Here is a 26,205-nt window from a genome sequence, read left to right as displayed (position 1 = left end):
CCCATTTCCTCCCCGCTTGCCTCCAGAACAGGGTTGGGAAGCATAGCTGTGCACACACCCAACCAGGGCCCCTCCCCTCCCCACCCCCTCCAGGCCCATCATTGGCTACGGGGGGAGGGGCAGGTCCACATGTCCATAATGGCTATGCCACCTGGTAAATGAACAAATTTAATAAATATCTTAAAGGTGCATTAACTCCCACCCATTTTGGAAACCCTTCGTGGGCCGTCAAGGAACCCCCGAGTTTCATGTAACGCTGGCTGAGAAAGCCTGCTCCAAAGCATCCATTTTTTCCAAGGGAACTGACCTCTGTAGTCAAGCTATAATTCCAGAGGATCCCCAGGCCCCACCTGGAGGCTGGCATCCCTATCTCATGCAGACCTGCACCCCAAATGACCATGGTGACAGATTTCTGGTGCTGGGACACAGAAGGATTTATTGATTGATTCAGTCCTTTGTATATTTTTGGATGTATGCCCCGCCCTTCCCTGGAGACTCAGGACAGGTGAGAACATTTTGGTTTTGCCCTGAGAACATTTTGGATTCAAACCCAAGAGCCCCTGAGTGGCCAACAAGACTTGGGGGGCACAGGCTTTTGAGAGTTGGAGCTCCCTTCGTCAGATAGGATGGTATCTGACAAAGGGCACTATGACTCTCAAAAACTCATACCCCAAAACTCAGATTGGTCCCCAGTTGAGCTGCTCTACCACAGACTAAAACAGCTAATCTCAGAAACCCTCTTCCTGGAGAACCCCTGAGGGCCACCCGCATGCAAGGAAAGAAACCCAGATTTCACCATGATCAATGGCTTTTATTGCATATTAGGGAGGAGCAGCGGGGAAGCACTGACCCATTCCGGAGGGCCCAGAAGCAGTGACCAAGCACCATGTCCTCACGTGAAGGAGACGATGCCTGCAGCTGAAGTGGAGCTTTCGCTATGAAGGAGCAGGAAATTTTTCGCACGGCAAGCTCTGGGTGCGAGAGACGCAGGGCCACGGCACGCCCAGCCAGAGAAGCAGGGGGCTGTGATCTGCCTGGGGACAGCGCCCCCTTTCCCCCACAGGGCTATATGGAGGAGACATAGTGGACTGGCAGGCCTTTATCGCAGGTGACCCGGATCTTGCGGATCCTGCTCTTCCCCTTGTACCTGCACACCACCTTGCGTAGGAATCTCTTCAGCCTGCAGACGGTGATGGGGAAGAGGGCCTTGCTGTCCTGGTTGCCGTCCAGGACTTGGCCCCGGGAATAGCAGATGGACTTCAGCTGTTCCTCGCTAGCGTGGATGAAGGTGTTGGTCCGTTGGCACTTCAGGCCTCTCAGGCGCATCATCTCGTAGCAGTAGTTGTTGTTGTTGCCGAAGCTCGTTTTCGGGTTGTCCAGGTGGCGCTTCAGGAAGCCTTGGTAGGCCGTGCCTTCACAGGCGGGCCACAGGCAGGCGGCCACGGCCAGGAGCAGGAGGCACAGGGCGGGGCCGGGGAGACCCCAGGGAAACGTCATCGCAGGGACCTCGGGAGCCGGGCTCTCGGTCTGCACAGGTGAGATGAGGGGACAGAAGGAAAGAGCCTCTTCAGACAGAAACGGAATACTTTTTCAGCTTTCAAACCCTCGTTCCTGCAGGTTTGAATCGGATTCTCTTGCTATCTCCGAAAGCTATTAAAAATTGCTTTAGGGGAAACACCTAGAGGAGGCTGCTCAGGCCCTTCATAAAGGCCCCCAGCTGTTGATCGCCTTTTAGCAGGGCTCACGCCTAGAAAGAAGAGAAGCGTGGTCTCTAGTTCGACTCTGCAATAAGAGGGTTGTTGTTTTTTTTGATGCTGCAGTATAAACCGTTGCTTGGAGGGTGGATTCCACAGCATTATACAATACTGAGGTGCCTCCCTGCCCGAAAATCTCGCCTTCTCCTGGCTCCACCTTCAGAGCCACCATGTATTTCCCACCCTGGATCCCCCGGAATTACAGGTCATCCCCAGAGTAAAGAGATCTGTGCCCCTGGAGAAAATGGCAGCTTTAGTGGTCGGACCCCCTAGCATTCTACTCCACTGAAGCCCCTCCCTGCCTCTAATCCTGCCCACTCCTGGCTCCACCCCCAAAGCCTCCAGGTATTCCCCATGCAGGGCTGGCATCCCTACTGCCTGCGGAGGAGTGGGGAATGAAACCCAGTTCTCGAGTCCGTCACTCACAGCCCCTACGCTACGATGATATAGATTGCCCACCAGTTCTCGTATTGTGAAAAAAGGGCTTTCCTTCCACCTTCTCTGTCCTCTCAGTTGCCCATGGATGCAGCCATTTCGGAAACGGGACACAATGGCTTTACACTTACCCAACTGGTGTGTTTTTGGCTTCCTTCTAGCAGTGCTGCTGAGGATTCCCGTCTCAGGCCTGGCTGTTTCCTCAGAGTTCCTGTTATATAAGGCCGGCCAGCGTTCCCTGTGGTGGAGGGCCTTTGGTGGTAGGGAGATGTTTCATCCCCCTAAGTTCCCTGTTTAGTAACCTTGCGTGGAGCAACCTTCTGGCTGAACGCTCCCCCACTGAAGCCGAACCCTGGAGGGGGCTGAATGAAATCTAACAGAAAAAAAGTTGCGAGACTCGTATTGTTGCATAAGATCTACGCGAAAACATCAAATATTAAAACTCTGTCTTTTTTGAATTTTTGTTTTGAAAATGGTTCTTTTTTCTTTGTGCCAAATTATTTGTATAATCCAAACTAGAAAAATTCAACCAGTTGGCTGGTACAAAAAATGTTATTTTTTTTGTTACAATTATTCCAATTTATTTTGTAGATATCGCCTTCATATCTATGATGTACAAACATAAACCAAAACGGATTCTGGATAAAAACAATTTTTTTCTTTTTCAATAGTCCGTTTTCAAAGTTGTTTTGTTCCTCAGTGGTTTTTATCTATCTATCTATCTATCTATCTATCTATCTATCTATCTATCTATCTATCTATCTATCTATCTATCTATCTATCTATCTATCTATCTATCTATCTATCTATCTATCTATCTATCTATCTATCTATCTATCTATCATCGCCCTTCCTGAAGGCTCAGGGCGGTTCACATAAAACAGAACAATACAGATAAGTTAGGTTAACAATAATGGAGTGAAACAACATCTGTAAAGTGAAACCATCTATGGTTGCCAGTTCTGGTTTGGGAAGGACCTGGAGACTGTGGGTAGAGCTGGGAGTGGCCGGTGTTTGTGGTCGAGAGGGACTTCAGTGTTGTATAACGCCATGGAGTCCACCCTCTAAAACAGCCCTTTTCTCCAGGGGAATCAACCTCTGTAGCCTGGAGATGAGCTGTGATTCCAGGAGATCGCCAGGTCCTACCTGGAGGCTGGCATCCCTATTTGCGAGCTACCTGGTCCAGCAGGCCGAGGCTTTTGCTGGAAGCTTCCAGCAGAAGCCGTGTCACAACCACTCTGTGCTAAACCTTCACATTTTCTAACCTGAAGGCATTTCAGAAACCTCCTGCTCTCGCAACCTTCTCCTGTTGAGTACCTCAACCACCAACCGACCTGAGTTGGGACAGCCACAGTTCCCCAAATTGGTGTTACCAAAGGTGTGGTTCCTCTTCGCTCAGACCTTTTGCCTTCTTTCTAAGTTTTGGCTCCAATGGCCTGCAGGCCATCCAGACCATCTTTAATTAGTTCAAGTAAAGGCCAAGGAAGATCAGGATCATGACGCCAAGCCAAGCCGTGGCAAGCCCCCTCTGGATGTCTCCGGCCTTGAAATAACTCCCGGGTTGAAGGGGGTGAGCAGTGACTTGACCACCACAACAATTTGGCATAGATGGCCTCGGTAGGGTGCCCAAAACCCAGGAAGTGTTGGAGATTTCCAAGCATTACAAGTGATTTCCCGGTGACAAGATCCAAATACAGATCTCCAAAAGTCAGTTCCACTGGAGCAGCCCAACATATTAGTGTAAGACTGAGGAGAGTCATATTTTGAGTTTCCAGAGGCGAAATATAAATCTCAAAATAAATAAAAGATTTGGGAGGTGGGTGTTTCTGATCTGCGTGTGCGGAAACGCAGCATGGCAACTGGAAAATACGTATCTACATTCTCTAAAACCCATCTGAGGACAATCTGTAGAATATCTCTGCCCAGCAACCAGGGAGGGATCATTTTGCAAACTTTTTAATTGGCTCAAAAAGCAGAAGAAAGCCGGACAGCAATGGCTGGATCTGCTGGGAGTTTCTTTCCAGTCCCTGGAAAAGGTGGGTTTTGCCGGATGCCTTTCCATTTTCCTGCCCGTCATTGTTACTTTTCCTGTTTAGGAGAGAGAACTTTGGCTTCTTTCTTCCATCCTGGCCCGGGATTATTTTGCAGTCGCCAGGAAAATGCATTTCTTCCCTCCTGGCACACCCAAGCTGACTTTTCGGCCCCAACAGGAACCGTAATAGATTTACTGCCTTCGCGGCAAGACGGTGTAAACACCAGACTTCGAGGGGATTTGGCGGCAGAAGGGAAAGAGCCAGAGTGAAAATAAAACCCAGATGTCTCCTCTTGTCCTTTTAACAGAAGCACAGGGTGGGGAAAGTGGTAGAAAGTTGGGGAGATGTTTTACAGCGCCGTGCCGAAGCATGACGTGCCGTTGTTCTGGGGGAGTGTCTGCGGAGGGAGAACTGCAGGGCCTGGTCCACAGCTGGTAACCCCCTATGCTCGCTGCAAGACCCCCAGTTTCCTCTACAGCACCAAGAACATGGAGATATTGGACTTGAGGACAAAACAGCTGTGACCCAGGGAAGAGATCTCCAAATTCTATGATTATGAATACTCCAGAGCATCGCAGAGGGACCTTGAGGTTTGGAGAGGAGAGGGACTTCAAGGAGGGTAGAGCACTGCAAGGTCATCCCCCTTCCCCCCCCCCAGGCTCTGATGAGGGGTGGGGGTGGGGTTGGGGTGCCAGATCCAGGTTGGGGAACTCCTGGGCATATGAGGATGGATCCTGGGGAGGACAGGGATCTCAGTGGGGTAAAATGCCCTATTTTCTCCCTCCAAAGCAGCCATTCTTCTCCAGGGGAACTGATCTCTGCCACCTGGAGACGAGCTGCAATGCCAAGGGACTGCCCATGAAAGTCCCCATATGAAAAAAATTCAATTGTGATTCTGCTGCACAAATCAGTATGAGATGCAGAGGGTGTAGCAGTCATTTTGCAGAGGTCTAGTTGCCTTTTGGAGCTCATTCAAGCGTCCTGTTTACTGGCTTATGCTGCTGCTGAAGGTTAACTGAAACAGGCCACTAACCGGAGTCTGTGTTGTTCAGCAGAACTGCGGTTGGATATCTCAGAATGTTGATTTGCAGAGCAGAATCACAATTGGATTTTCATAAGGGAATTTTTATGGACAGTCATAATTGATTAAAATGGGGTGCATGTATGAATAATTTGTTCAATTGATTCTCATGGTTTATTGTTTGGTTTTGTTAATATCACATGGAAAATGTTGCAATTCCTTCTCTTTTTTGCTCATATTTTCACGTGCTCCTTTGGAATATTATTTGTCCTAAGGCAAGGATGGCCAAACTGTGGCTCTCCAGATGTCAATGGACTACAGTACCTATGAGACCCTGCCAGTGCTAGCAGGGGCTTATGGGAACTGTAGTCCGGGGACATCTGGAGAGCCACAGTTCGGCCACCCCTGTAGGTTAGCCATCTTGAGCGTGTGCCAGATCAGCACTCCAAATATTACAGACCGCCCCTAGTGGCGACGTACAGGCATTAACACCACACTCTTTTTGCTGTTTTCTTGCCAGTGGAGGACAAGATGAGGCCTTGGGAAGGCAGGTATTATTTCCTGCTCCTGTTGCTGGTGGCTGGATTGGTGCACGGCTCCTCCTGCGGCAACAATCCCCGCTACGAAAAGTTCCTGAACCAACACCGGGATGATCCCCGGAGCAGTTTCCACGGCCGCTATTGCGACACCCTGATGCGCAGCCGGGACCTCACCAAGCCCGCGTGCAAGGAAATAAACACCTTTATCCACGGCTCCAAGAGGCAGATCCGGGCAGTGTGCGGCCAAGGGGGGGTCCAGGACGGGGAGCTGGTGCGCAGCCGGCAGCCATTCCGGGTCACCACCTGCACCCTGAGGGGCGGCTCAACCCGCCCGCCCTGTGAGTACAAAGAGAACACCTCCCCTCGGTACATTGTCATTGGTTGTGAAGACGGCTGGCCCGTCCACTACGACGAGAGCCGGATCGTGACCACCGCTTGAAGCCGAGGAGAAGAATCACGGGGCTTAAGCCAACAGCTCTGCTGCTCTATGCCGGCTGACATCCCCTGGGCTTTCTGAACCTTCCTTGGTAGATATGGCTGCTTTTCCTCACCTGGGATCCCTTGTAACCCTTCCCTGCCTTTGCTTTTCCTATCCACTATGCTGCCTTTCCCCCTTGTGAACAAAACAGCCATGTAACCTGCATAAACCAAGAGCTGAATAAAACTGACACAGCATCGTCGTGGTGTTGTACATGCTGGGAGTGCCCAAGACTGGAGAGAACAAACGGTCTCTGGAAAAAAAAGCGAAAAATATGTTTCAGAAGGCAGCTGTGCTGGTCTGCATGAGAAGAGCTTGCTTTGTCCAGCAGCACAGAGTTTTCAGGGAATGCACTTTTGACACTCAAAGCTTCTTTCGTCAGAAAGGGAATTTTGACTCTCAAAAGTTTGTCACCTGCGAAATCCACGGTGCTATTTGAATGGAGGAGAGGTCTGCAGAGGTCTGTTACTAGGATAGTAGTTGGATTTTACGTGTGTCTTTTGTGATGTGAGGTTTCACCCTCTCTTAAAATCAGAGTCCAATAGCACCTTTAAGACCACAACAAAGATTTATTGGAGGTGTGAGCTTTCGAGTGCAAGCACTCTTCCTCAGACTAAATGACCAACCCTCATAACTGTGGAGATATAAGGCACAAGCAAATTATGGCAGATTAGGGTCACAATATCCAAATTAAGCCATATGATGCCATCTGATAATTCTTTGCCAAAACAGTCCTATTGGACTGTATTTTTGTTGTGCTGCTTCAGACCGACATGGCGACCCACTTGAATTTATCCTTAAAAGTTGAGTTATTGTAACACACCTGTTCAAGGAAACCAACTTTAATAATGCAGCCAACAAACACTTTTTCTTTCTTCTTTCCGCAACAGGCAGCCTGTGGGGTAGGCGGGGTTCCGAGAACTCTAAGAGAACTGCTGTGTGAGAACAGCTCTAAGAGAACTGTGACTGGCTCAGGGTCACCCAGCTGGCTGCATGGGGAGGAGCGGGGAATCAAACCCAGCTCTCCAGGTTAGAAGCTGCTCTTAACCATGACACTAAGCTGGCTTTCTATAAAGGTTATTGTCCTCCACCCCGAGAGCCTTATAGTGTGGCAGTATGTGGAAATAAACAAAGAAAGAGTTAGCTAGGATCGACCCCAGGGCCTGAATAAGAGCAAGGTGTGATCTGAAGGACTTTTCCATGAATTCCTGAGAAATGCCACAGCAGCAAAATTGACCTGAAACACAGCATTTTCCTGAAACACAAACATAATGAGTTCTGCACCCTCTTGTGGCAGAAGTGGAGACTGCATCTATGATAGCACTGAGCATGAACCCTAGAGTGGTCACCCCACATTTATTGTTTCTTTTTTTTCCATATTGGTTCTAGTCTGCCTTTTTCTCTGGGACTCGGGGAGGATTTCAGAAAGTAGCTGGTCTATAATGAACAGGCCAGTCGCCATCCCTGAATTTCTTGCCCACAGATACAGACTGATAAGATTGGCTGATAGAACCGGGCAGAGGGAGACGCTGGCATAATCATGTCTTGTGGAGTTTACAGCAGAAGAAAGCAGGCCTGCCCCTTGAGGACTTGCGATCCAACACGTCAAAGAGAAGGTGTTTCGTTTAGGCAGCTAGATTTCTTGGTGCAAGGAAGCTTCTGACAGAGGGAAGTGAAAGAATGCTGCAGGCGCCTTAGTTTGGGAATCACATGATAAAGCAATATATTTTTTAAATTCCTTTGAGCCGCAAGCGAATGAGTTTTAACCAAGCCTCTACTTGGAAGGCGTCATCGCCACAAGTCAACCGCTGCCGGGGAATTCTGTAGCATGAGTCACTTTTCGGCATGAATTCCCTCCCCAACATCTTTCTCCTCTCCCTCCACGTCCTGGCCTAGCTGTAGGGGAAGGGCGTGCTGCCAGAAAACAGGGAGAAATCCAACCCCGTTAGCAAAGCTTCCAGCGCAGAATCAAAAGGCACGAGAAGCCTGCTAAACACTGAAGCGAACGTAACGTGAGGCTGGCCAGGATCTGAAACAGGGGGGTTGATTTATTTCTGCTCCTTTCTGGTTCCAGTTGCAAAACTCAATGGCAAAAGTGTCCCCCCCCCCCGTTGCTCCACTTTTCAGAGCCCAGAGCTGTTGGGGTTTGCAAAACCCTAGGTGATTTGTCAACTGCATCCCAGAAAGAACAGGGGATAACTGACAGGAAACCAATAGTCAAGACCGGGATTGGGACACCTGATTTCTGAGTAAACCCTCAAGAAATAAGCAACAAGGGTGAAGCTGTGGTTTAAAAATGGGAGGGGGGGTTAATGCCCTTACGGAGCGTTATGGGCCGATGCAGGTGGGTGCCCCACAGCCTGACTCTTCAGCTGAAGTGAAATCCCTCCTCCAGGTTAGACCCCCCTTTGGGTCGAAGACACCTGCTCAGTTTGAAGATTCCTGGGATCGGGCTGAGGGCTGTAACGGGATTCGAATTATGGTGCGTCTCTCTTGACCAGGAGAGAAGACCACCATCTGTAAGGGGCCAAGGGGAACCCCTCCTTCTTTCAAAGACCCATCGAGGAATTTCTCAAAGGACACCCTTTGAGATTTGCAACATGGCAATTTCTGCAGAATGGATAAGAACTGGTTGTCTGAACAGGGAAATCTCACTTTGCCCAACTGGATTCTCTCTGACACCAAGCATATCACTTCAGAATCTATTGATCCTTAAGTCAACCTGAAAAACCAAATGTTCCTTTAGCAATTATGACTGGGTGGGTGGCAAATGGCTGGAGGGGTGCGGGGTACAACTTAACTTTTCTTGGATGCTTTAGGATGCTTAGGGCTGATCCTGCGTTGAGCAGGGGGTTGGACTAGATGGCCTGGATGGCCCCTTCCAACTCTATGATTCTATGATTCTAAGATATTGGGTTATTCATAATAAGGAAAGACTTTTGAATGTCGAACAGCGCTTTCTAACTGAACGTCACTAAGCAGTCACGGAGACAAGAAACATAGGGAGAAACCTGTCCCTGGGAAATGCTCTGTGTGTGTAGAAACAGGGCAGCCACATCTAGCAAGAAAAAGCTAAATATGAGTGGTACGGTGGTAAAAAAAAAAAAAGGTGAATACAGGCCTGATCAACAGAGGCACTGCATCCAAAGTGCAAGGTATCCTGTATACTGCATTGGTCAGATCACACCTGAAGTCCTGGGTGCAGTTCTGGAGGTCTCACTTCAAAAAGGACATGGACAAAATGGAGAGGGGGCAGAGGAGACCAATGAGGAGGATCCGGGGCCTGGGGACCAAGCCCTAGGAGGAAAGGCTGAGGGACTTGGGAACGTTCAGCCTGCAGAAGAGGAGGTGGAGAGGGGACAGGATTATGGTCTTTAAGTATCTGAAAGGTTGTCATTTGGAGGAGGGCACGGGGTGGTTCTTGTTGGCAACAGAGGATAGGACCCTCAGCCATGAGTTTAAACTAATAATAACCAGTACGTGTCACAGCCATGGTGTTGATTTCATTGTTAGTCCCCATTCCATTTTGCGTATTTCTTCTTTGCGTATTTCTGCAGTGAAGGACATTGGTCTTCCAAGTCTATTTCTTTCTTACACCTTCACATCCCAAACTTATTCGCATTCTATTTCTGCAGCATTTGCGTGCCTTGCAATGCGAGTTCCGAAATCTGGGCTTCCTCCTCGCCTCCCTCTGCCCCAGTGATGTTCTTTCTATGTGCAGGGATGTGTTTGGTAGGCCGTCTGGGGATCGCGTAACCAACTGAGCAATTCTCTTTAGAAACCCCCAGCCCTTGCACCATTATCCCGCTCTCCTCATGTGGCAATTGCCCGAGCGTTCCTCCTTTTTCGATCCTGCCCCTAACGAATCGGGGTCTATATAATCATTCGGGGAGCAGGCCGGGGAAGGGACTTGGCTCTGCAAAAATCCATCTCTCAGCATCTGCAAGACTCCAGTGTTCAGCCGAGACCACATTCGGGTAAGTCAGTCTGTAGCCAGTTTGGTGTCGTGGTTAGGAGTGCGGACTTCTAATCTGGCATGCCGGGTTCGAATGTGCGCTCCCCCACATGCAGCCAGCTGGGTGACCTTGGGCTCGCCACAGCACTGATAAAGCTGTTCTGACCGAGCAGTGATATCAGGGCTCTCTCAGCCTCACCCACCTCACAGGGTGTCTGTTGTGGGGAGAGGAAAGGGAAGGCGACTGTAAGCCGCTTTGAGCCTCCTTCGGGTAGGGAAAAGCGGCATATAAGAACCAACTCTTCTTCTTCAGTAATCTCAGGGCTCTCTCAGCCTCACCCACCCCACAGGGTGTCTGTTGTGGGGGGAGGAAAGGGAAGGCGACTGTAAGCCGCTTTGAGACTCCTTCGGGTAGTAAAAAGTGGGATATAAAAAGAACCCAGCAGGTTCTTCCTTTTTTGCAAAGACAATTTACACTTGAAAAACCTATGAAAGATTTCACACCAAGCCTTTGTATCAAGGGGAGGGGCATGACAAGTGATTGATGGGGTTCAGCCCCCTTTTCGACTATGGGCCCATGATCTGGGTTAGATGTTTCCTGTATAAACCTGCTTCAAATGTTGTTCCTTTCAGAGATTGGGAGGAGGGGGGGGGGGACCTGAGCCTTCCTGGCAAGGATAAAACAGAAGAGAGGAGACTTATTGGAGAGCCAGCTTGGTGTTGTGGTTAAGAGCCCTAGTCTGGAGAGCTGAGTTTGCTACCCCACTTTTCCTCCACATGCAACCAACTGGGTGGCCTTGAGCCAGTCACAGTTCTCTCAGAGCTCTCTTGGCCCCAGCTGTCTCACAGGGAGTCTGTTGTGGGGAGAGGAAAGGTAGGCGATTGTAAGCCCCTTTGAGACTCCTTCGTGGGGGCTTTAGTGGGGAATTGTTATCTGTTATGTGGGGTTTTATCATGTAACCTCTCATGAGATGGCTTACCACGAGTGGCAGGATATCAATCTAATAAATAAATGAAATGAAATCAATAAAGGCAGTGAAAAGCAGGGTACAAACAAAGGATTCTTCCACATGCAGCCAGCTGGGCTACCTCAAGACAGTCACAGTCCTGATAGTGCTGTTCTCACAGACCAGTTCAGCTGGCTCCACTTCCCTCAAAGGGCGTCTGTTGTGGGAAGAGGAAAGGGGAGGTGACTGGAAGCTGCTTTGAGACTCCTTCAGGCAGTGAAAAGCGGGGTATAAAAACCAACCCTTCTTCTTCACCTTCTGCAAGCCAGTTTGGGTCCCGCTGGAGAGAAAAGGCGAGGTGTCAGTGAATTCAATAAACAAAACAAAGCCCCAAGGAGCGTCACACCCTTGAGGCTGGGAAATAGGTCTCAAATTTCCTTTCTTCTCCTGCAGTCTCCAGCGCCCCGCCAGGATGTCCCCCAAGATATGGCTGCTGCTGCGGTTGGCCGTCCTCCTGGCAGCTTTTATGGTCCAGTCCAGCGATGGGGCCACTTACCAGGATTTTGCCAACAGGCACATTGATCATCCGAAAACCAGAGCTCCCAACAACAACGCCTACTGCAATCTCATGATGCGGCGGAGAGGCATGATGAATCGTGCTTGCAAGCCGACCAATACCTTCATCAACGCCCGTGCCGGAAGCGTCCAGAACATCTGCCGCAGGGGAGGGCGCCGCGTCAGGGGGAATATTTTTGAAAGCCGAAGCCGCTTCCGCGTCGTCACCTGCAGGAACACAGGCCGTTTCCCGAATTGCGCGTACAGTGCCAGGCCAGAGACCAAGAGAGTCCGCGTGGGCTGCGTCAACAGACTGCCCGTGCACTTCGCCGGGGTCGTCTAGGGCGAAGCACCCGGCACGCCACCGGAGGGAAGCCAGGCCTCGAATGAAACCTTGTCCCGCTTTGCTTGATGCATTCTCAGCCATGGATCTATGGGCCACAACAGTAGTTCGTGCTTCAATCCATTTTGCAGGTGTTCCCTAAGGTGGCCAATGGGGTCCCGCTTTACCAATGCTAAAATCTGGTCACCTTAGTGTTCCTTCTCCCTGGGAATCCCGCGGATTGTCGTTCTGCTCACGAGAGCTGAACGATCACGGATGCAGCATGCTTGATGCTGTCATCATATTCGAAATCCCGGGATTTACATGGGGAGGGGGGGGGAGAAAATACAATAGTCGGGGAAGTGGCAAAAAAAAAACAACCCATCTGTGTTGACAGAGGCTGAAATACCTGGTCCATACGTGGGCCTTTAGCCGTTGATTCAAACGAAACCGGTGTTTGCATGTCCGAGGGGTTATCGCAGCTATGAGACAAAAGGGTCAGTTTAATATTCCCACAGGCAGGCAGGCAGGCAGTAAAGGCCTGGGTCAGTGCCTCTCTTGGGTTCCCGATCCTCTTGTTACTATTTGTGACCAGGAGGAGAAGGTGGGGACGCACTGAACACCCCTGAAAGAACTGGGCCTGAGCTGATAACGCTCTGTGAATTCATACAGGCCCGTGATCCCCTTGATGCTGCTTCAATGGAATGGGACAGATTACGGGTAGAGACCCAAATCCACGGCCAGGAGCAACTGAAAGACCAGCAAAATTTCCCAAGGTACAAGATTTTGTGGGTGATGGTCACTTTGTCAGAGATCTGGGAAGTCCTGTTGGTTTTGAAGATGTTCCTGGACTTGATTTGTGTTCTGCTATCACACACTAACCCTCCTGCCTTTGAATGCAGAGACCCCCTCGGATTCACAGGTTTCGGTTTTTTAGATTACCTCGTTTTTACCATTTTACCGTTCAGCGCTCAGTTTTGGGTGCACATGTCTACACTCCTGAAGGACTCTTCACTTTCATATGCTCCTTTGCACAGACACATGACCATCTCACTACACACTCCTCCATCCCCATTCCTGCTGCCCCTTCATTCTCACAACTCATAAAGCGACCAGCCAGCCATGAAGCTTGTACACCCCATGGAGGGGCCTGTTAAGAGCGCCTCTTTTGCTCTTCTGCTCCCAACCCGAGACGCTTGCAGCCTTTCGCGTGCTGACTGGGTTGGGTTTGGAGTTAGTTTTATAAATGCAGAAATAAAAATAAATCAATAAGAAATTGCAACTGATCTTCGGACAACAGAGGGTCAGTTCCCCGGGGGGAAACGGCTCCTTTGCAGCACATGGCGTTGTACTCTGGCTGAGTATCCACCAACCTCTCGGCCCCTGCTTCATTGCCAGATCTCGGGTGATTTCCCAGTTGGCAACTCCACAACAGCCCAGTGATCCGAATGAGGCTTTGACTTGAATATATAAGTAGCCGCAAGCTTCCTGGTGTTGTTTTCTCCTGCCCAATGGCATTATAGCCCTTCCCACCCACCCTCTCTGCTCCTCTCACTGTAGTGCTGAAAATATGGAGGAAAGGCTGTATCAGGATCAAAAGAATATACCGGTGTCTTAGAATCCTAGAGTTGGAAGGGGCCGTCGAGGCCATCTAGTCCAACCCCCTGCTCAATGCAGGATGAGCCTCAAGCACCCAGGAGAAGGATCTGTCCAGTTGCTGCTTGAAGACTGCTTGCTTTCTCTATATATATATGCATATATCAAATAAATTCTTGCAAATGCAAAAAAAAAAAAATCTTGTGTGTTTGTATATGCGTGGTACCCCGGTTCTAAACCAAGAATTTCTGGGCTTATGCCTAACTTCTAAGCAGGATCATCTCCCACTTACTTTGCTTGCTGGAAAGCCTGTATCTCCAGTGGAAGGAACAGAAGGGTAAATCTGGGGGCACTACATCGGCTACAACGACCACCCTGAACTTGGGACCAGAAAAATATATCCCCTAAAATTCAGGAGATTGAAGGATAGGGGAATAGAAAGCCTTCACCTGGGAAATGTACTCTGCATATGCTCAGAAGACAACCTCCAGCAGTTAGGTCCAGAATGGAAATTAGGCATATCTTGGGGAACCCTGAATCTATGTCCCTGTCATTTGTGTCATAGGCATAAGTATAGTTAGCCCAGAAAATGGAATAAGGTATCTTATAGCAGAAGTCAACAGAAGGAGGATCTGTGGCCAAACAGGGGTTCCCCAGATGTCCATGGACTACAATTCCCATGAGCACCTGCCAGCAGGCTCATGAGAATCATGGGAAGTGTAGTCCATGGACATCTGGAAAGCCGCAGTTTGGCCACCCACTCCAAACATGGTATTCTAACATCTTTTTTCTGGGAAAGATGGAAACACTTGCCAGAAGATTTGGGCAAGCGCTCCAGAAACGGCTCCAGTGACAAGTACAAAACCAAAATGGTTTTGTTTGTATGCCAGAAAACTGAAATACTCTGATTTTCTCAAGAAGGGGTGGCTATTTCTGCCTATCCCCTCCCTTTTTGTCTCTGAACACAGGACTGAGTGAATAAGGACACTCTTCTATTTAAAGAGGACATTCTACCTCCCCTACAGAATCTAGGTCAGGCTTTCTCAACCAGGGTTTCGTGAAGGATGACACTGTCCCTTTCTCCACCAGAAGTCTCATTGTGGATTCCTGTAAACGGATAATCATACCACATAAAATCATGACCCCGCTTCCAATGATGGGTCAGCCCTCTGATTGGCCCTCGAGGGGGAGGGTCATCCCCACTGAGGGCCACTTAGAAGGAAGCACCAGAGGCTTCTGATTGGCCCTCACTGGGTGGGCCTTCTCTCCCCCAATGAGAGCCAATCACAGGCTGCGCTGCTCTCCAACGGCACGGAAGCCGGACCACGTGCCAGTTGATACCCCGTTGCTCTCCCCACCATCGTCCACTTTGTAAGCCCCTTCCCCTACAAAAATTGCTGTCGTCTTCCCTGGTGTCCAGAAGGGTTTGTTCTAGGCAGGACTATCGACAGCTCACGCAGGTCCTAGGGGAGAAAAATCCCTTTGGGTTTCTCCTCACACCCCCCAGACCCAAAGGCTTGGGTCCCACACATGGCAGAACAGATTTCTGTCTCCAAACCAGGGTTGCCAGTTCTGGTTTGGGGAATACCTGGAGATTTTGGGGGCTGAGAGGGCAGGCTTTGGGGCTGGGAGGGACCTCATTGGAATCTTATGTTATGGAATCCACCTTCTAAAGCAGCCATTTTCTCCAGGGTCACTGATCTCTAATCTGGCGCTGAGCTATAATTTCCGGGGATCCCCAGGTCCCTCCTGGAGACTGGCATCCTTAAGCTGAGCCGCCTTTACTCCAACGCTTCCTCTCCTCTTTCCTCTCAAGGTGACTCTGGCGAGGGACTCAGACATGGTTTGCAGGAGGCACCTTCTCTCCCTGCCGCTGCTGTTCTCGATCCTCGTCCTGGTTTTCTCGGTGAATGCGATCCGACCCAATTATCAGCGCTTCCTGAAGCTACACGTCGACCCCAAGCGGACGATAAGGAGCCCCCATGCCTACTGTCAGTGGGTCATGAAAGACCACGGGCTGACAAGTCCGGCCTGTACGAGAAAGAACACCTTCATCCACATTAAGATCAGCCACGTCAAAGTCATCTGCGGCGTCGGCGGAATACATTACAACAGCACCCTCGCGGACAGCCAGGCCAGCTACGTCATCACCACCTGCCGGCACACGGGGGGCTCCCCCCCTAACCGCTGCAAATACAGTGGCCAAAGCGAGCGCCGGAGGATCCGCGTGGGTTGCTACAGAGGAGTCCCTGTGAAACTCAGGAAAATCCTCTACACCTGGCCCTGAGATATCTGATCTACGTTAGACCTGCAGACGAGTACTTTATTTAAGGTCCTGCGGTCAGGCTGCGGGAAGGATCTGGGCTGGGGGGGATTACAGCAGAAACTTTTTAAAAATAAGGCTTTGTCTCTTTATAGGATGCCAGAAAGTTCCTGGCATTTCCAAGAGTTGCCCGGAGGTGATGAAAGGTGCTCTAGGAATTGCCAGGCACTCTACAGTGTTTTTACCACAGAGTTTCCAACAATTCCTAAAGTAACCCTTTCGCACTTCCAGGTGGCTCTAGGAATCGCCAGGAACTCTATGGTAAGAACTTCCTGTATGTAGACAAGGCCTCATTCTGCCGCCACTACTCAGAGGCAGCGGGGGAGAATGAGACCTGGGGGGTGAAGGATTCACCACTCCTCTACCAGAGGGGCTTGGTAAACTCCTAACTTCAAGCCCCATTTTAATTGACGGGGTCTCTCCTGAGGTTTATTTTTGGGGGAAACAACCCTACCCTTGCAGAGTGGCCTTCTTGGCGGCTTCCTGTCTCTTACATTTTCTCCAACACTTATTTTTGTTTAATTCAAAAGTTCCTTTATTTCAGATATATGTTGCATTGATCCTGGCTTTTGACGAACGGTGCGTTTGAGAATAGATTCATTACTCATAGTTTCCTTCTGAAAACCTGACGAGGCTCAGGAAGTTCTAGAGCTGTAAAAACAGGAAAGCAAATTTAAAATGTACGTCCTTGTCGGACCAGCATTGAAAATGTGCTTGTGAACTGAGGCGACCCAGAGAACTCCCAGCTGCTGTTAATTTCCAGAATGCCTTGCTAAACTTCGTATCATTTTGGGCCCTGTGGCTGCTTCTTGCCTGTCACTGACATGAATATCAGTCCGTTGTATCCTCTCAGATAATAAACGCAGGACTAGATTTGCATCGTTGTTTTTTTCTTGAAGAGCAAAACTTCACTCTGGGTTGGCCTCCTAACACTTTTATTGTACACACATCTCCTCAAAAGGACAGTCCCCTGCCCCAAGGAGTTTGCACTTAAATTTCGGCACAGAGGGGACAACAAAGGGAGGGGGGCGAAGAGATTTTGTGGGTCGACCGATTGCAGGGAAAGGCTGTTTGTTTTTTTAATCACTCGAGCATACGCCAAACAAGAACTCAAAACACTTTTGGAACCAAAACAAAAATTGAGGCCAATGGTATCTTTAAGACCAACAAAGATTTATTCAGGGCGTGAGCTTTCCCTCAGATTTTGGCTCCTCACGCTTGCTCAGAACCAAAATCGCCTCAGCTCTGAAGGCTGTCAACTGCCGTCTCTAACGGCCATTCCCATTCCCCCCCCCCCAGAAACGGAACGTGGGTCCATCTTAACGGGGCAGCAGCATATAAACAGTTAAACGTAAAACGCACAGCGGCTGTTACTCCTTGTTGCATTTATACCCTGCTTTTCTCCCCATGGGAACCCAAAGCTGTTTACCACACTCATGTTCTCCTCACAGCCATGCCCCTTCTCAATCTAGGAAAAAGACAAGAGAACTTAAGAACGGAAGAGAAGCCATGTCTGATTAGGCCAATGGGAATCGAACCCAGTTCCCCACATTTGAGGCCATGATGCCAAGCTGGCTCCCAACCAGCCGTGATGTCGTTAAAGACACACCCACCCACGCCCATCTCTCCTCCCAAGGAAACGATCGATTCCCAAAACTAAAATCAGGCAAAGTCGCCTGCAATCGGGCTCCAAAAAACTCCCAAGATCTGGAATGGGGCCGTAGAAAAGTGCGAGAGCCCGACAGCACCTTAAAGGCGAGCAAAATTTGCAGCAGAATCGGTGCTTTGGGGACATCTGAAGAAGAGATCTGTGACTCACGGAAGCACCAACCGTGCCACAAATTTTGCCAGCCTTTAAAGTGCTCACGGGCTCCTGACCTTGCTAACCACTCCAGGGTGACGAACCCAACCACCTGTCTTTGATCCGTCACGCTGGAATGCAAACAGGTTGACCATCATGTTGTGTGACCGAGCGCATGAATCTTTCCAATTCCCAACCGAGTGATTCATCTCCCTCTCCAGCCCAGAGGCACCATGTGAACCTGTTCACTGCCCTGTCGTCATCAGCAGGTGTGCTCTGTAGCCTGTTTGGGAAGCACCTTTCTGGGCCGAATGAACCACCCAAGAGCCTTCGGGTCAAATTAGCCATCATTCCCGAGGGATCCAGCCAGGCTCTCACCTGACCCAAACCCCTACGAGCCCTCATGACATTGGAACGGCCCGGCTGTGCAGAGAAAGCCCAGGCATTCGGGGATGCTCTGAGGCTTGGAAGAATCCCTGGCATTTCCTGTTCCTCCCCTTTACGACTTACCTGTCCCTCATAAGTATTCCCTTCCATCTTTCTGGACAATTATTCTCTTTGCTTTCGTGGCTGGTGTCGGACAAGGCGGGAGCGTCTTCAACCGCAGGTAGGTTACGGGAACGGAGTGGGTTCTATTCATGGTTCTTGTAGCCGCTCTTTCTGTGAGATTTAAGGTGCGTGGCATTTATTTGTTTGTTTATTTATTGTGTTTATATGCTGCCCTCCCCTGAGGTTCAGGGTGGTTTAGATAAAATGCAGAAAACAGTACATTGAACTTACGTTTTTCATAATAATTATAATATTAACATTAAACTATAACTGAGTCCGGGTCCTTCCCTGCCCCAAATTCCGCCCACTCCTGGCCCCGCCCCCAAAGTCTCCAGGTAATTCCTAACCCCGAGCCAGCCACCCTAGACCCACCCTTTGCTTCTCTCCCTCAGACCTCAGTGCGGACCAGCCATGGTGCCCGGTGGAGCACGTCTTGGAGCTGCCGCCTCCTTCCTGCTGCTGGCGGCCTGGCTGGCGTTGTCATCGGCGGAGAGCTACGAGAAGTTCCTGCGGGAGCACGTGGACTTCCCACCCAGCACGGTGCCTGACCGGCGGTTCTACTGCGACGTGCTGATGCAGAGACGCCGCCTGGCCACTCCACACCACTGCAAACATCTCAACACCTTCGTGCACGCCCATCCCACCCACCTCATCCCCATCTGTGGCCCGGCCGGACAAGCCACCACGGGTGACCTGCGGGAAAGCAACGAGACCTTCCCCCTCACGCTCTGCAAACTCCGCCACGGCTCATGGGCACCCGACTGCCGCTACCAGGCCACCAGCGGAGTGGAGCGGATTATCATCGCCTGCGAGAATGGCTTCCCGGTGCACTTGGAGACTGAAGAACCCTAGGCCTGACCCCACGGGGCTCTCTGACTTTCCCTAGAGGAAATCCAAACCCAGGACAGGATTTTAATGGGCAATCTTAGAGATCAATTTATTCTGAAATTTTAATGTAAATCAGTTTTTAGGTTGTATTTAAATATTTTTTATGTATGTGAATCTTCAAGATTTTTGTATACATGTATGTATTTGTCACCTTTTTTTTTTTTTGCTTTATGACAAGTCCACCACGTTTGTTAAAACGTGTCCCTGGGATTTGTTTACATTTCCAGCACTTATGTGAAACGTTCTTGTACATTTGACTCACTCTGTCTCGTGTCAGATACTACCTATACATCGTTTTATAAATATGTTATTTAGGGTTTGAGCATAATGTTAATTTAATAAATACTCTGACTACTTTATGTAATTTTAGGTATGTTGTAATCTGCCCTGAGGCAACCAAGACGGGGAAGAATAGAAGTCTAATGAATAAATAATTGAATAAGTTTCTACTAGACTCAGACGTCATCCCTGTGAAATAGGCTAGGGCTAAGAGAATATGACTGACTGAAGCTTCCATTAGGAATGGAAATTTGAACCTGGGTCTACCCAGAGACTCATTCAACATTTTTAATCACTGCGCCACACTGCTCATGGAATGACACCAAATGAAACCTGTGTATCGTTCTACATTTATAACCACAAGAAGTGATGGGGGGGGGGCGGTGGGAGAGGTGTTTCCCAAATGACCAATTTATTCTGTGGATAAACACCCCCACTCCCTTCTGTTTCAACAACAACTCCCTTCTGTTAAATCCGTAAGGATATGATTCATGTGTTTACGGAACGGTATGGGCTTGTGTGGGATTTGAACTCGGGACCTCTCACACCCAATGAGAGAATCATTCCATAATTCGGGGGCAAACAATCACCCCAGAAAGATTTTAGTGCTTTGGTGCCACCTAGTGGGGCAAGTCTGCTATCGCTTCCTCTGCTCTTTCGGTTTCGCTTGTCAAACGAGCCAAGGGACAGAACGGAGAATCGGCCTTCTAACACTGTTAAATCCAATACCGCTCCCTTTATATATATATAATCCCTGAAAAGAATGGAAGGGAATCAAAGCAAAAATACAGGGGATGAATTGTTCTGATCCACCACGTTAAAGGTTGCAACCCGCTCTTGGATCCCGTTTTCTGTCTTGGAGGTCCAAAGTCCAGAATCAGCACAGGTCTTTCAAAGGAAAAACCCACTGGTCAGATGCAAAACCACCAGATACCAGCGATGTGGACTGGTGGGTATATAATGGTGTCACCAAAAATTAGGGCAAGAAAGGAAAAAAGAGAGATGGGAAAATGATAACCGTAGAGAAAACCCCCTTACTATGTTTTTTGAATTTCGCCTGAGTCTGCCAGATTCTGATACATAACAAAGGCCCCAGCGAGATTTGAACTCACGACCCCTGGTTTACAAGACCAGTGCTCTAACCCCTGAGCTATGGAGCCCCTTTTACAAAAATTGTATCTTAGCCATAAATCTAGCAATGTTGGAACTGAAGATCTGGTCACATTCCAGATGAAGAAACCTTGCAAGTCTTCTTTGTGTGCCTTTGAGAAATATTTCCATATTACTTTCATTTTTTAAAAAAATATGTCTTTATTTTTATAAACCTAGTTTTAGAGGCTGCTTGAACCAGCCTACCTGGGAGCCCAGTGTTCCGTTAGCTCCAATGCTCAGGTAAGCGTTACAGCCTCAGAAACAAGTTTGCAAAAGTTGGGCTCGTCCGGGATTCGAACCCGGGACCTCTCGCACCCAAAGCGAGAATCATGCCCCTAGACCAACGAGCCAGCTGTTGCTCATCTGTTTTAGCCAGTACTTACAGATGCTGGAAAACCAGTTCTGTCCTATGTAATCATTATTTGGGGTTTGAGTCTTAGCACCACCTACTGGCAAAAATTTAGACTTTGGGAAGCGTGGAAACAAATTCTGCATTCGGGCATCGAATCTACAAACGGGATTTGAAACGATTTCATTGGCTAGATTCGGGTGGGGAAGCTGTGCTGATCTGAAGCAACAGATCAAGCTCAGAATCCAGTGGCACCGAGAAGACTAATCAAGTTTTATTCTGGGGATCTGCTTTCCTGTGCATGCAGACTTCTTCAAAAGTACTCAGAACCGAATTTGGTTGGTCTTCAAGGTGCCGGCGGACTCCTGTTTGATCAAAACCAGGATTTTTATTTTTAACGTTAAAAGAAAAATTGAGCCCATGATGGATAAACTGCACTAAATCTGCGACAGAAAAGACCCAGATTCCGTTCTGTAGGTGGAAGGACCGTTCTGTTTTGTGCCACTGGTCTCATCTTTTGCCTTTTCAGAAGAGTACGTTTGTTGAGTTCTCTGGGATTCACTCAAAAGTAAACAAGCAGAAGACTACGGCCAAACCATCCTTTTGCGCACTAGGAATAATTAGTTTACAAAATTCATTGTCGCAAGATGTGGCCAGTTTCACTGGCTTTAAAAAAAAGGATTAAATACATTTACAGAGGACAGAGGGACTTAAATGGAGCCTCCATGGCCAGAGGTAGTGTACTTCTGAAGACCAGATGCTGGGGGGGGGGATAAACAGAGGGAGACTCAGACCACTGTCCCTCTCTGTGGGATTCTGGTGAAGAGTTGGTCAACCACTGTAGGTAGGTAGGTAGGTAGGTAGGTAGGTAGGTAGGTAGGTAGGAAGGTAGGAAGGTAGGAAGGAAGGAAGGAAGGAAGGAAGGAAGGAAGGAAGGAAGGAAGGAAGGAAGGAAGGAAGGAAGGAAGGAAGGAGAGTTTCACAAGAATTTTCCTGTTTGCTGCTGTAAAATAAGAACAGAAGAGAAGCCATGTTGAATCAGGCTAATGGCCCATCCATTCCAACACTCAGTGTCACACATTGGCCAAAACCCAGGGGCCATCAGGAGGTCCACCAGAAGATCCAGAACTCTAGAAGCCCTCCCACTGCCCCCCTCAAGCACCAAGATGACAGAGCACCACTGCCCAAAACATAAGAACACGAGAGAAGCCATGTTGGATCAAGCCAGTGGCCCATTCAAGCCAACACTCAGTCACACAGGGGCCAAAATCCAGGGGCCATCGGGAAGTCCCCCAGCAGGGCCAGAACTCCAGAAGCCCTCCCACTGTTGCCCCCCAAGCAGCAAGAAGACCGAGCACCCCTGCCCCGGACAGAGTATTCCACCTATACCTTGTGGCTCATAGCCACGGTTGGACCTTGGCTCCACAAATGGTGGCAGACAGGGTACAGGACATGTGTAGACATATTCCGGCTGAAGGAGCCCTGAGAACACCTTCTGCATTAGGCAAAACCAGCACGGCAGCAGGTGAGCCAATGGCCTAAATCTGCACGAGCCCGTTTCCTGTGATCAGACCCTGTTCTCGCCAGGCCTCCAAGTTGAGTTGATATCCTTTTTTCCCCGTTTTGCCATCACTACCAGAGGAACCCTCGAGGGGACAGCGGTTGTGTCGCTAACCATCTCCCCGGCCGGTCCTTCTCGGCAACTCCCCAGATCCCCGATGGAAGCGAGAAAACAGCACGGCTTTAACAACACCCCTGGTGGGAGAGAGCCGAGCAGAAATAATTGCTACTCTGGTTAATAGCAAGGCTCAAACTCTCGCGGGGATTCCTCCTTGCCAATTATCGCCCCTCCGCCGAGCAGATGCGCGGAACCCCAGCCAGAGATCTCATTATCTCCAGCCAAACTTTGTTCGGAAACTTTGTTACGCTGGGGATGTTTTTGGAGGGCAAGTACGCCTGCGCAGTTAGAGGAGCAGGTTTTTCTCACGGCCTGATCCGCACCGTCCCTCAGGGAGGGCCCTAGCGCTAATGAAACGGCGGCAGGGAATAGAGGAATTTGCAGGGCTGGAAATGGCACTGAATTCCTGCCACTTTTGGATCTACGGAGAACCCAGGGCCGTCTTTAAGCAGCAACCAGACAGATACTTTCCAGGGATGCTGTGGGCTGATCCAGCATTGGGCAGGAGATTGGTCTAAGTGGCCTGTATGGCCCCTTCCAACTCTAGGATGCTAGGATTCTAATTCAGGACTGGATTTGGGGAGAAGGCAGGATTTTTTTAGGGGCATCCTTAACTGTATTCCTGAGGAGTATCTGAGGAAGTGGGTGGGACATTAGAGCCAGCTTGGTGGAGCGGTTAGGAGTGCGGATTTCTAATCTGGCAAGCCAGGGTTGATTCCCCGCTCCTCCACATGCAGCCAGCTGGGTGACCTTGGGCTCGCCACAACACTGATAAACCAAGCAGTAATATCAGGGCTCTCTCAGCCTCACCTCCCTCACAGGGTGTCTGTTGTGGGGAGAGGAAAGGGAAAATGCTTGTCAGCTACTTTGAGACTTCTTCTTCCTGCACATGGAAGCTTATACCTTGAATAAAAACTTTGTAGGCCTGAACAGTCTCAGTGGACCCATAAGGGTGGTGACTGGGGTCTAGGAACCTCGTTATCACTACCTGTAGCCACTCTGTTTGGTCACCAAGTTTATCTTGTCTGCCCGTTGAGTTTGCACAGGAATTTCACAAGGTATACCTGTGCACCTGTGGGCCCCACAGCCTACCATTTAATTTTAATTTTATTTATTTATTTATGATTTGATTTCTAGATTTCAAGATCTATAATTTGATTTGCACACATTTACACACGGGCGCGCCTCCCTACGAAGGATATGCCCCCTGCACCTCATGAATTGGACTCCGGTCCCCTAAAGCATTGCCACAATAAATACGGTTCTGTTACCCAAATGGGCTTGATTGAATGAAGGACGCATCAGCGACAGTCCAGAAGCAGGCAGAACCTTCTTGCGATCAAGTGGATCTCAGTGGCAAAGATCCCAGGATCCCGTGAATGTCACCCACGCTGGCCAGTGTTCCTTACAGGCGAGTCATTCTGAGTGGCAGAAGCAAGAAACAGGCCCCTCCTCGTTCCAACCTCAGCCGAGCTTTGGCCGTACTGGACACTCACACCGCCCCGCTGGGAAATTTAGGCGGGTTTTAAATTAATTTGATTACAGAATGTTTTAAAATGAGCGTTTTGATGTGACCGTGAGGGCTCTTTATAGATTTTACATGTGTCCTGAGACTTTGGGAAAGGGCAGGTTAAAATGTATTATTCTTATTATTAACCCAGACTGAGAGGCCGAATCTACCAAAGGAGTGTCAGAGTTATTGTTGTTGAAATACTGTTCTAGTTGGTATGTTTGTTGGTAAAAAAAAAATAGAGGAGTTAATGTAATAAAAAGTATTATATTGACTTATGGGCTGAATCAGCTACAGAAGAGGCATCAACATTACAGTAGTGGGTTGATGTCCTTGCTTTTTAACCACCCTCGGAAAAGCCCGTCCACTCCAGTGATGTTCATCGAACGGATGTGCTTGAGCGTGTACGCTTTCTCTCGCCTCCCTCCCAGAACTGCGGTTCCCACGGTCCCCCGGAGAGCAAGGAGACCTATTTATAGATCACAGCTGCTTTGCTAAATCCGGCTCTTGTTTGTCCCTGAGCTGAGAGTGGGAAGAACACAGGTGTGACCTGAGATCAGACGAACAGTTCCTGTGATGCTTTCCCCCCGCCTCTAGCCCTGGGGTTGCCAGCCCTGGGCCAGGAATTTCCGGGAGATTTGGGGGTGGGGCCTGGGGAAGGGAGGGAGGGTCTCATGCCACCCTCCTGAGCAGTTGCTATAGTCTGGAGATAAACTTTAATTCCAGGAGAATTCTGGGACCCATTTGGAGGTTGGTGGCCCTAGAGTTGCCAACTCCAGCTTGGGGATTTCCTGGAGACTTGAAGGCAAAGCTCAGGGAGGGAGGGAGGGAGGGAAGGAGGGATTTTTTGGGGGGGCGGGTGGAGGGTGCTAAGGAGGGAGGTCATGCACTGTAGTCCAGCCTCCAATGCAACCATTTTTTCCAGGGAAAGTGGAGAGCCGGCTTTCCAGGAGAACGATGTATCCATTGAACAAATAAATAATAAATAAATAGCAATTCAGGGAGATCTCTATGCCCCGTGCAGAGGCTGGTAAGGTTACACAGCCCCAGTTTCCCATTGTTCGGCCTTAAAATTCTCTGGGTGCAGCAGGGATTCCAGAGCATCAGGACGGAGTTCTACACCCAGGAGTGAAACTTTAAGAACTAACAAACTGGAAAGTTGAGAGCATCCTTTTAAGAAAAGGTGCAGCAGGAGCTTTATGGGAAACATCTGAAGTATTTATTTTTCTGAAGAGGTGAGCTGTGACCCACGAAATCTCCTCTCCTGACCCAAATTGTCCTTTGCCTTGAAGATGCTCCTGGACTCGTTTCTAGCAGCAGGGCTACCCCTCAGGAACTATTTGGTTCTCAGTTTTACGAAGCAAAACCCAAGGGCTCGTCCGGGATTCGAACCCGGGACCTCTCGCACCCTAAGCGAGAATCATGCCCCTAGACCAACGAGCCTGCTAGCAAAGCCTCCTTCTCAAAATGCTTCCTATACAAACCCTGAGCATGAGCCACCTTAAATTGCAAAGTAAAAGGGCCGGGCTGATTTTAGTGCCATCTAGTGGCCCAGGAAAACCCCTTTCCAGGTCAGGCACGTTCTTTAGCGTTGGCTTTGTTTAGGGGAAAACTCTGAGAGCCATGAGGTGCCTGAGATAAATATATAGCTTAATGACACTGGAAAGCAGCTTATTTTTTCTTGCAATGTTATTTCACTCTATCTTTCTCTCATTTGTTTCCAGCTTATTTCTGCAAGACCCTCGCTGGCATCTTTTCCAAGCCCAAAGTCTCTTTTCAGGGCAAAGTTAGTTAGGGCTCTCTGTCTCTTCCCCCCGAGGGTCTCACAAAACCCTGCTTGAGAAAGCCTGCACTAAATTCACACACAAACACACACCCCAGCCCAGTTCTAGGGTTCAGATGCCCAATCTGGATCTCAGGAGACCAAGTCACCCGCAAACATTTGTACCACGGAGCAGGTTTCTCGGTGCCACTGGAGTCGCAGGGCAAGGTTCCAGCCCTAATGGCCACCAGTTCCGGCCATCCCACTAGAGACGCTCAA

The 26,205-nt window shown here is 49.3% G+C and overlaps 2 protein-coding genes, 3 non-coding genes and 3 pseudogenes across 10 annotated transcripts; 4 read left to right on the top strand and 4 right to left on the bottom strand.

The window, feature by feature from the left end:
* Nucleotides 1-802: 802 nt before the first annotated feature.
* Nucleotides 803-2,479, bottom strand: LOC143825729 (ribonuclease pseudogene; annotated as a pseudogene). Its single transcript, XR_013226978.1, has 2 exons — nucleotides 2,321-2,479; nucleotides 803-1,527 (listed from the first exon to the last, which is right to left on the bottom strand). The product of XR_013226978.1 is annotated as a ribonuclease pseudogene (transcript).
* A 1,589-nt stretch (nucleotides 2,480-4,068) lies between these two features.
* On the top strand, nucleotides 4,069-6,459 carry LOC143825962 (angiogenin-4-like). Of its 3 annotated transcripts, none has more exons than XM_077314416.1 (2): nucleotides 4,069-4,225; nucleotides 5,764-6,459. In XM_077314416.1, the coding sequence occupies exons 1-2, from the start codon at nucleotides 4,183-4,185 to the stop codon at nucleotides 6,219-6,221; spliced, it is 501 nt and encodes a 166-aa protein (XP_077170531.1). In that variant the 5' UTR covers nucleotides 4,069-4,182; the 3' UTR covers nucleotides 6,222-6,459. The 3 variants fall into 3 exon arrangements, with proteins under 3 accessions (XP_077170531.1, XP_077170530.1, XP_077170532.1); XM_077314415.1 differs by lacking the exon at nucleotides 4,069-4,225 and adding an exon at nucleotides 4,273-4,856; XM_077314417.1 differs by lacking the exon at nucleotides 4,069-4,225 and adding an exon at nucleotides 4,284-4,812.
* Nucleotides 6,460-6,594: 135 nt separating this feature from the next.
* Nucleotides 6,595-12,419, top strand: LOC143825963 (ribonuclease pseudogene; annotated as a pseudogene). 2 transcript variants are annotated; one of them, XR_013226998.1, is made up of 2 exons: nucleotides 6,595-6,720; nucleotides 11,616-12,419. The product of XR_013226998.1 is annotated as a ribonuclease pseudogene, transcript variant X1 (transcript). The 2 variants fall into 2 exon arrangements; XR_013226999.1 differs by lacking the exon at nucleotides 6,595-6,720 and adding an exon at nucleotides 9,730-10,237.
* Nucleotides 12,420-15,455: 3,036 nt separating this feature from the next.
* On the top strand, nucleotides 15,456-16,276 carry LOC143826334 (ribonuclease pseudogene; annotated as a pseudogene).
* A 2,153-nt stretch (nucleotides 16,277-18,429) lies between these two features.
* RNASE12 (ribonuclease A family member 12 (inactive)) lies at nucleotides 18,430-19,607 on the top strand. The gene has a single exon (XM_077314971.1). It carries the CDS (start codon nucleotides 18,720-18,722, stop codon nucleotides 19,158-19,160), a length of 441 nt encoding a protein of 146 aa, XP_077171086.1. The 5' UTR covers nucleotides 18,430-18,719; the 3' UTR covers nucleotides 19,161-19,607.
* Nucleotides 19,608-20,562: 955 nt separating this feature from the next.
* TRNAT-UGU (transfer RNA threonine (anticodon UGU)) lies at nucleotides 20,563-20,635 on the bottom strand. The gene has a single exon. It is a non-coding gene; the product is annotated as a tRNA-Thr (tRNA).
* A 270-nt stretch (nucleotides 20,636-20,905) lies between these two features.
* Nucleotides 20,906-20,977, bottom strand: TRNAP-UGG (transfer RNA proline (anticodon UGG)). Its single transcript has one exon. It is a non-coding gene; the product is annotated as a tRNA-Pro (tRNA).
* A 4,558-nt stretch (nucleotides 20,978-25,535) lies between these two features.
* On the bottom strand, nucleotides 25,536-25,607 carry TRNAP-AGG (transfer RNA proline (anticodon AGG)). The gene has a single exon. It is a non-coding gene; the product is annotated as a tRNA-Pro (tRNA).
* Between the last annotated feature and the right edge of the window lie 598 nt (nucleotides 25,608-26,205).

Source organism: Paroedura picta, chromosome 16 (assembly GCF_049243985.1).
Source record: "Paroedura picta isolate Pp20150507F chromosome 16, Ppicta_v3.0, whole genome shotgun sequence".
NCBI classification, from domain to species: domain Eukaryota; kingdom Metazoa; phylum Chordata; class Lepidosauria; order Squamata; family Gekkonidae; genus Paroedura; species Paroedura picta.
Note: the sequence above shows the minus strand (reverse complement) of the source record. Positions and strands in the feature narration are given on the sequence as shown.

What these genes read in the sequence shown, in the direction of transcription:
- RNASE12 (XM_077314971.1), top strand. Translation starts at nt 18,720, where the DNA reads ATGGTGCCCGGTGGAGCACGTCTTGGAGCTGCCGCCTCCTTCCTGCTG.
- LOC143825962 (XM_077314415.1), top strand. Translation starts at nt 4,772, where the DNA reads ATGATTATGAATACTCCAGAGCATCGCAGAGGGACCTTGAGGTTTGGA. An exon ending in GGAGGGTAGAGCACTGCAAG is followed by an intron (nt 4,857 to 5,763) that starts GTCATCCCCCTT and finishes TTTTCTTGCCAG; the next exon opens with TGGAGGACAAGATGAGGCCT.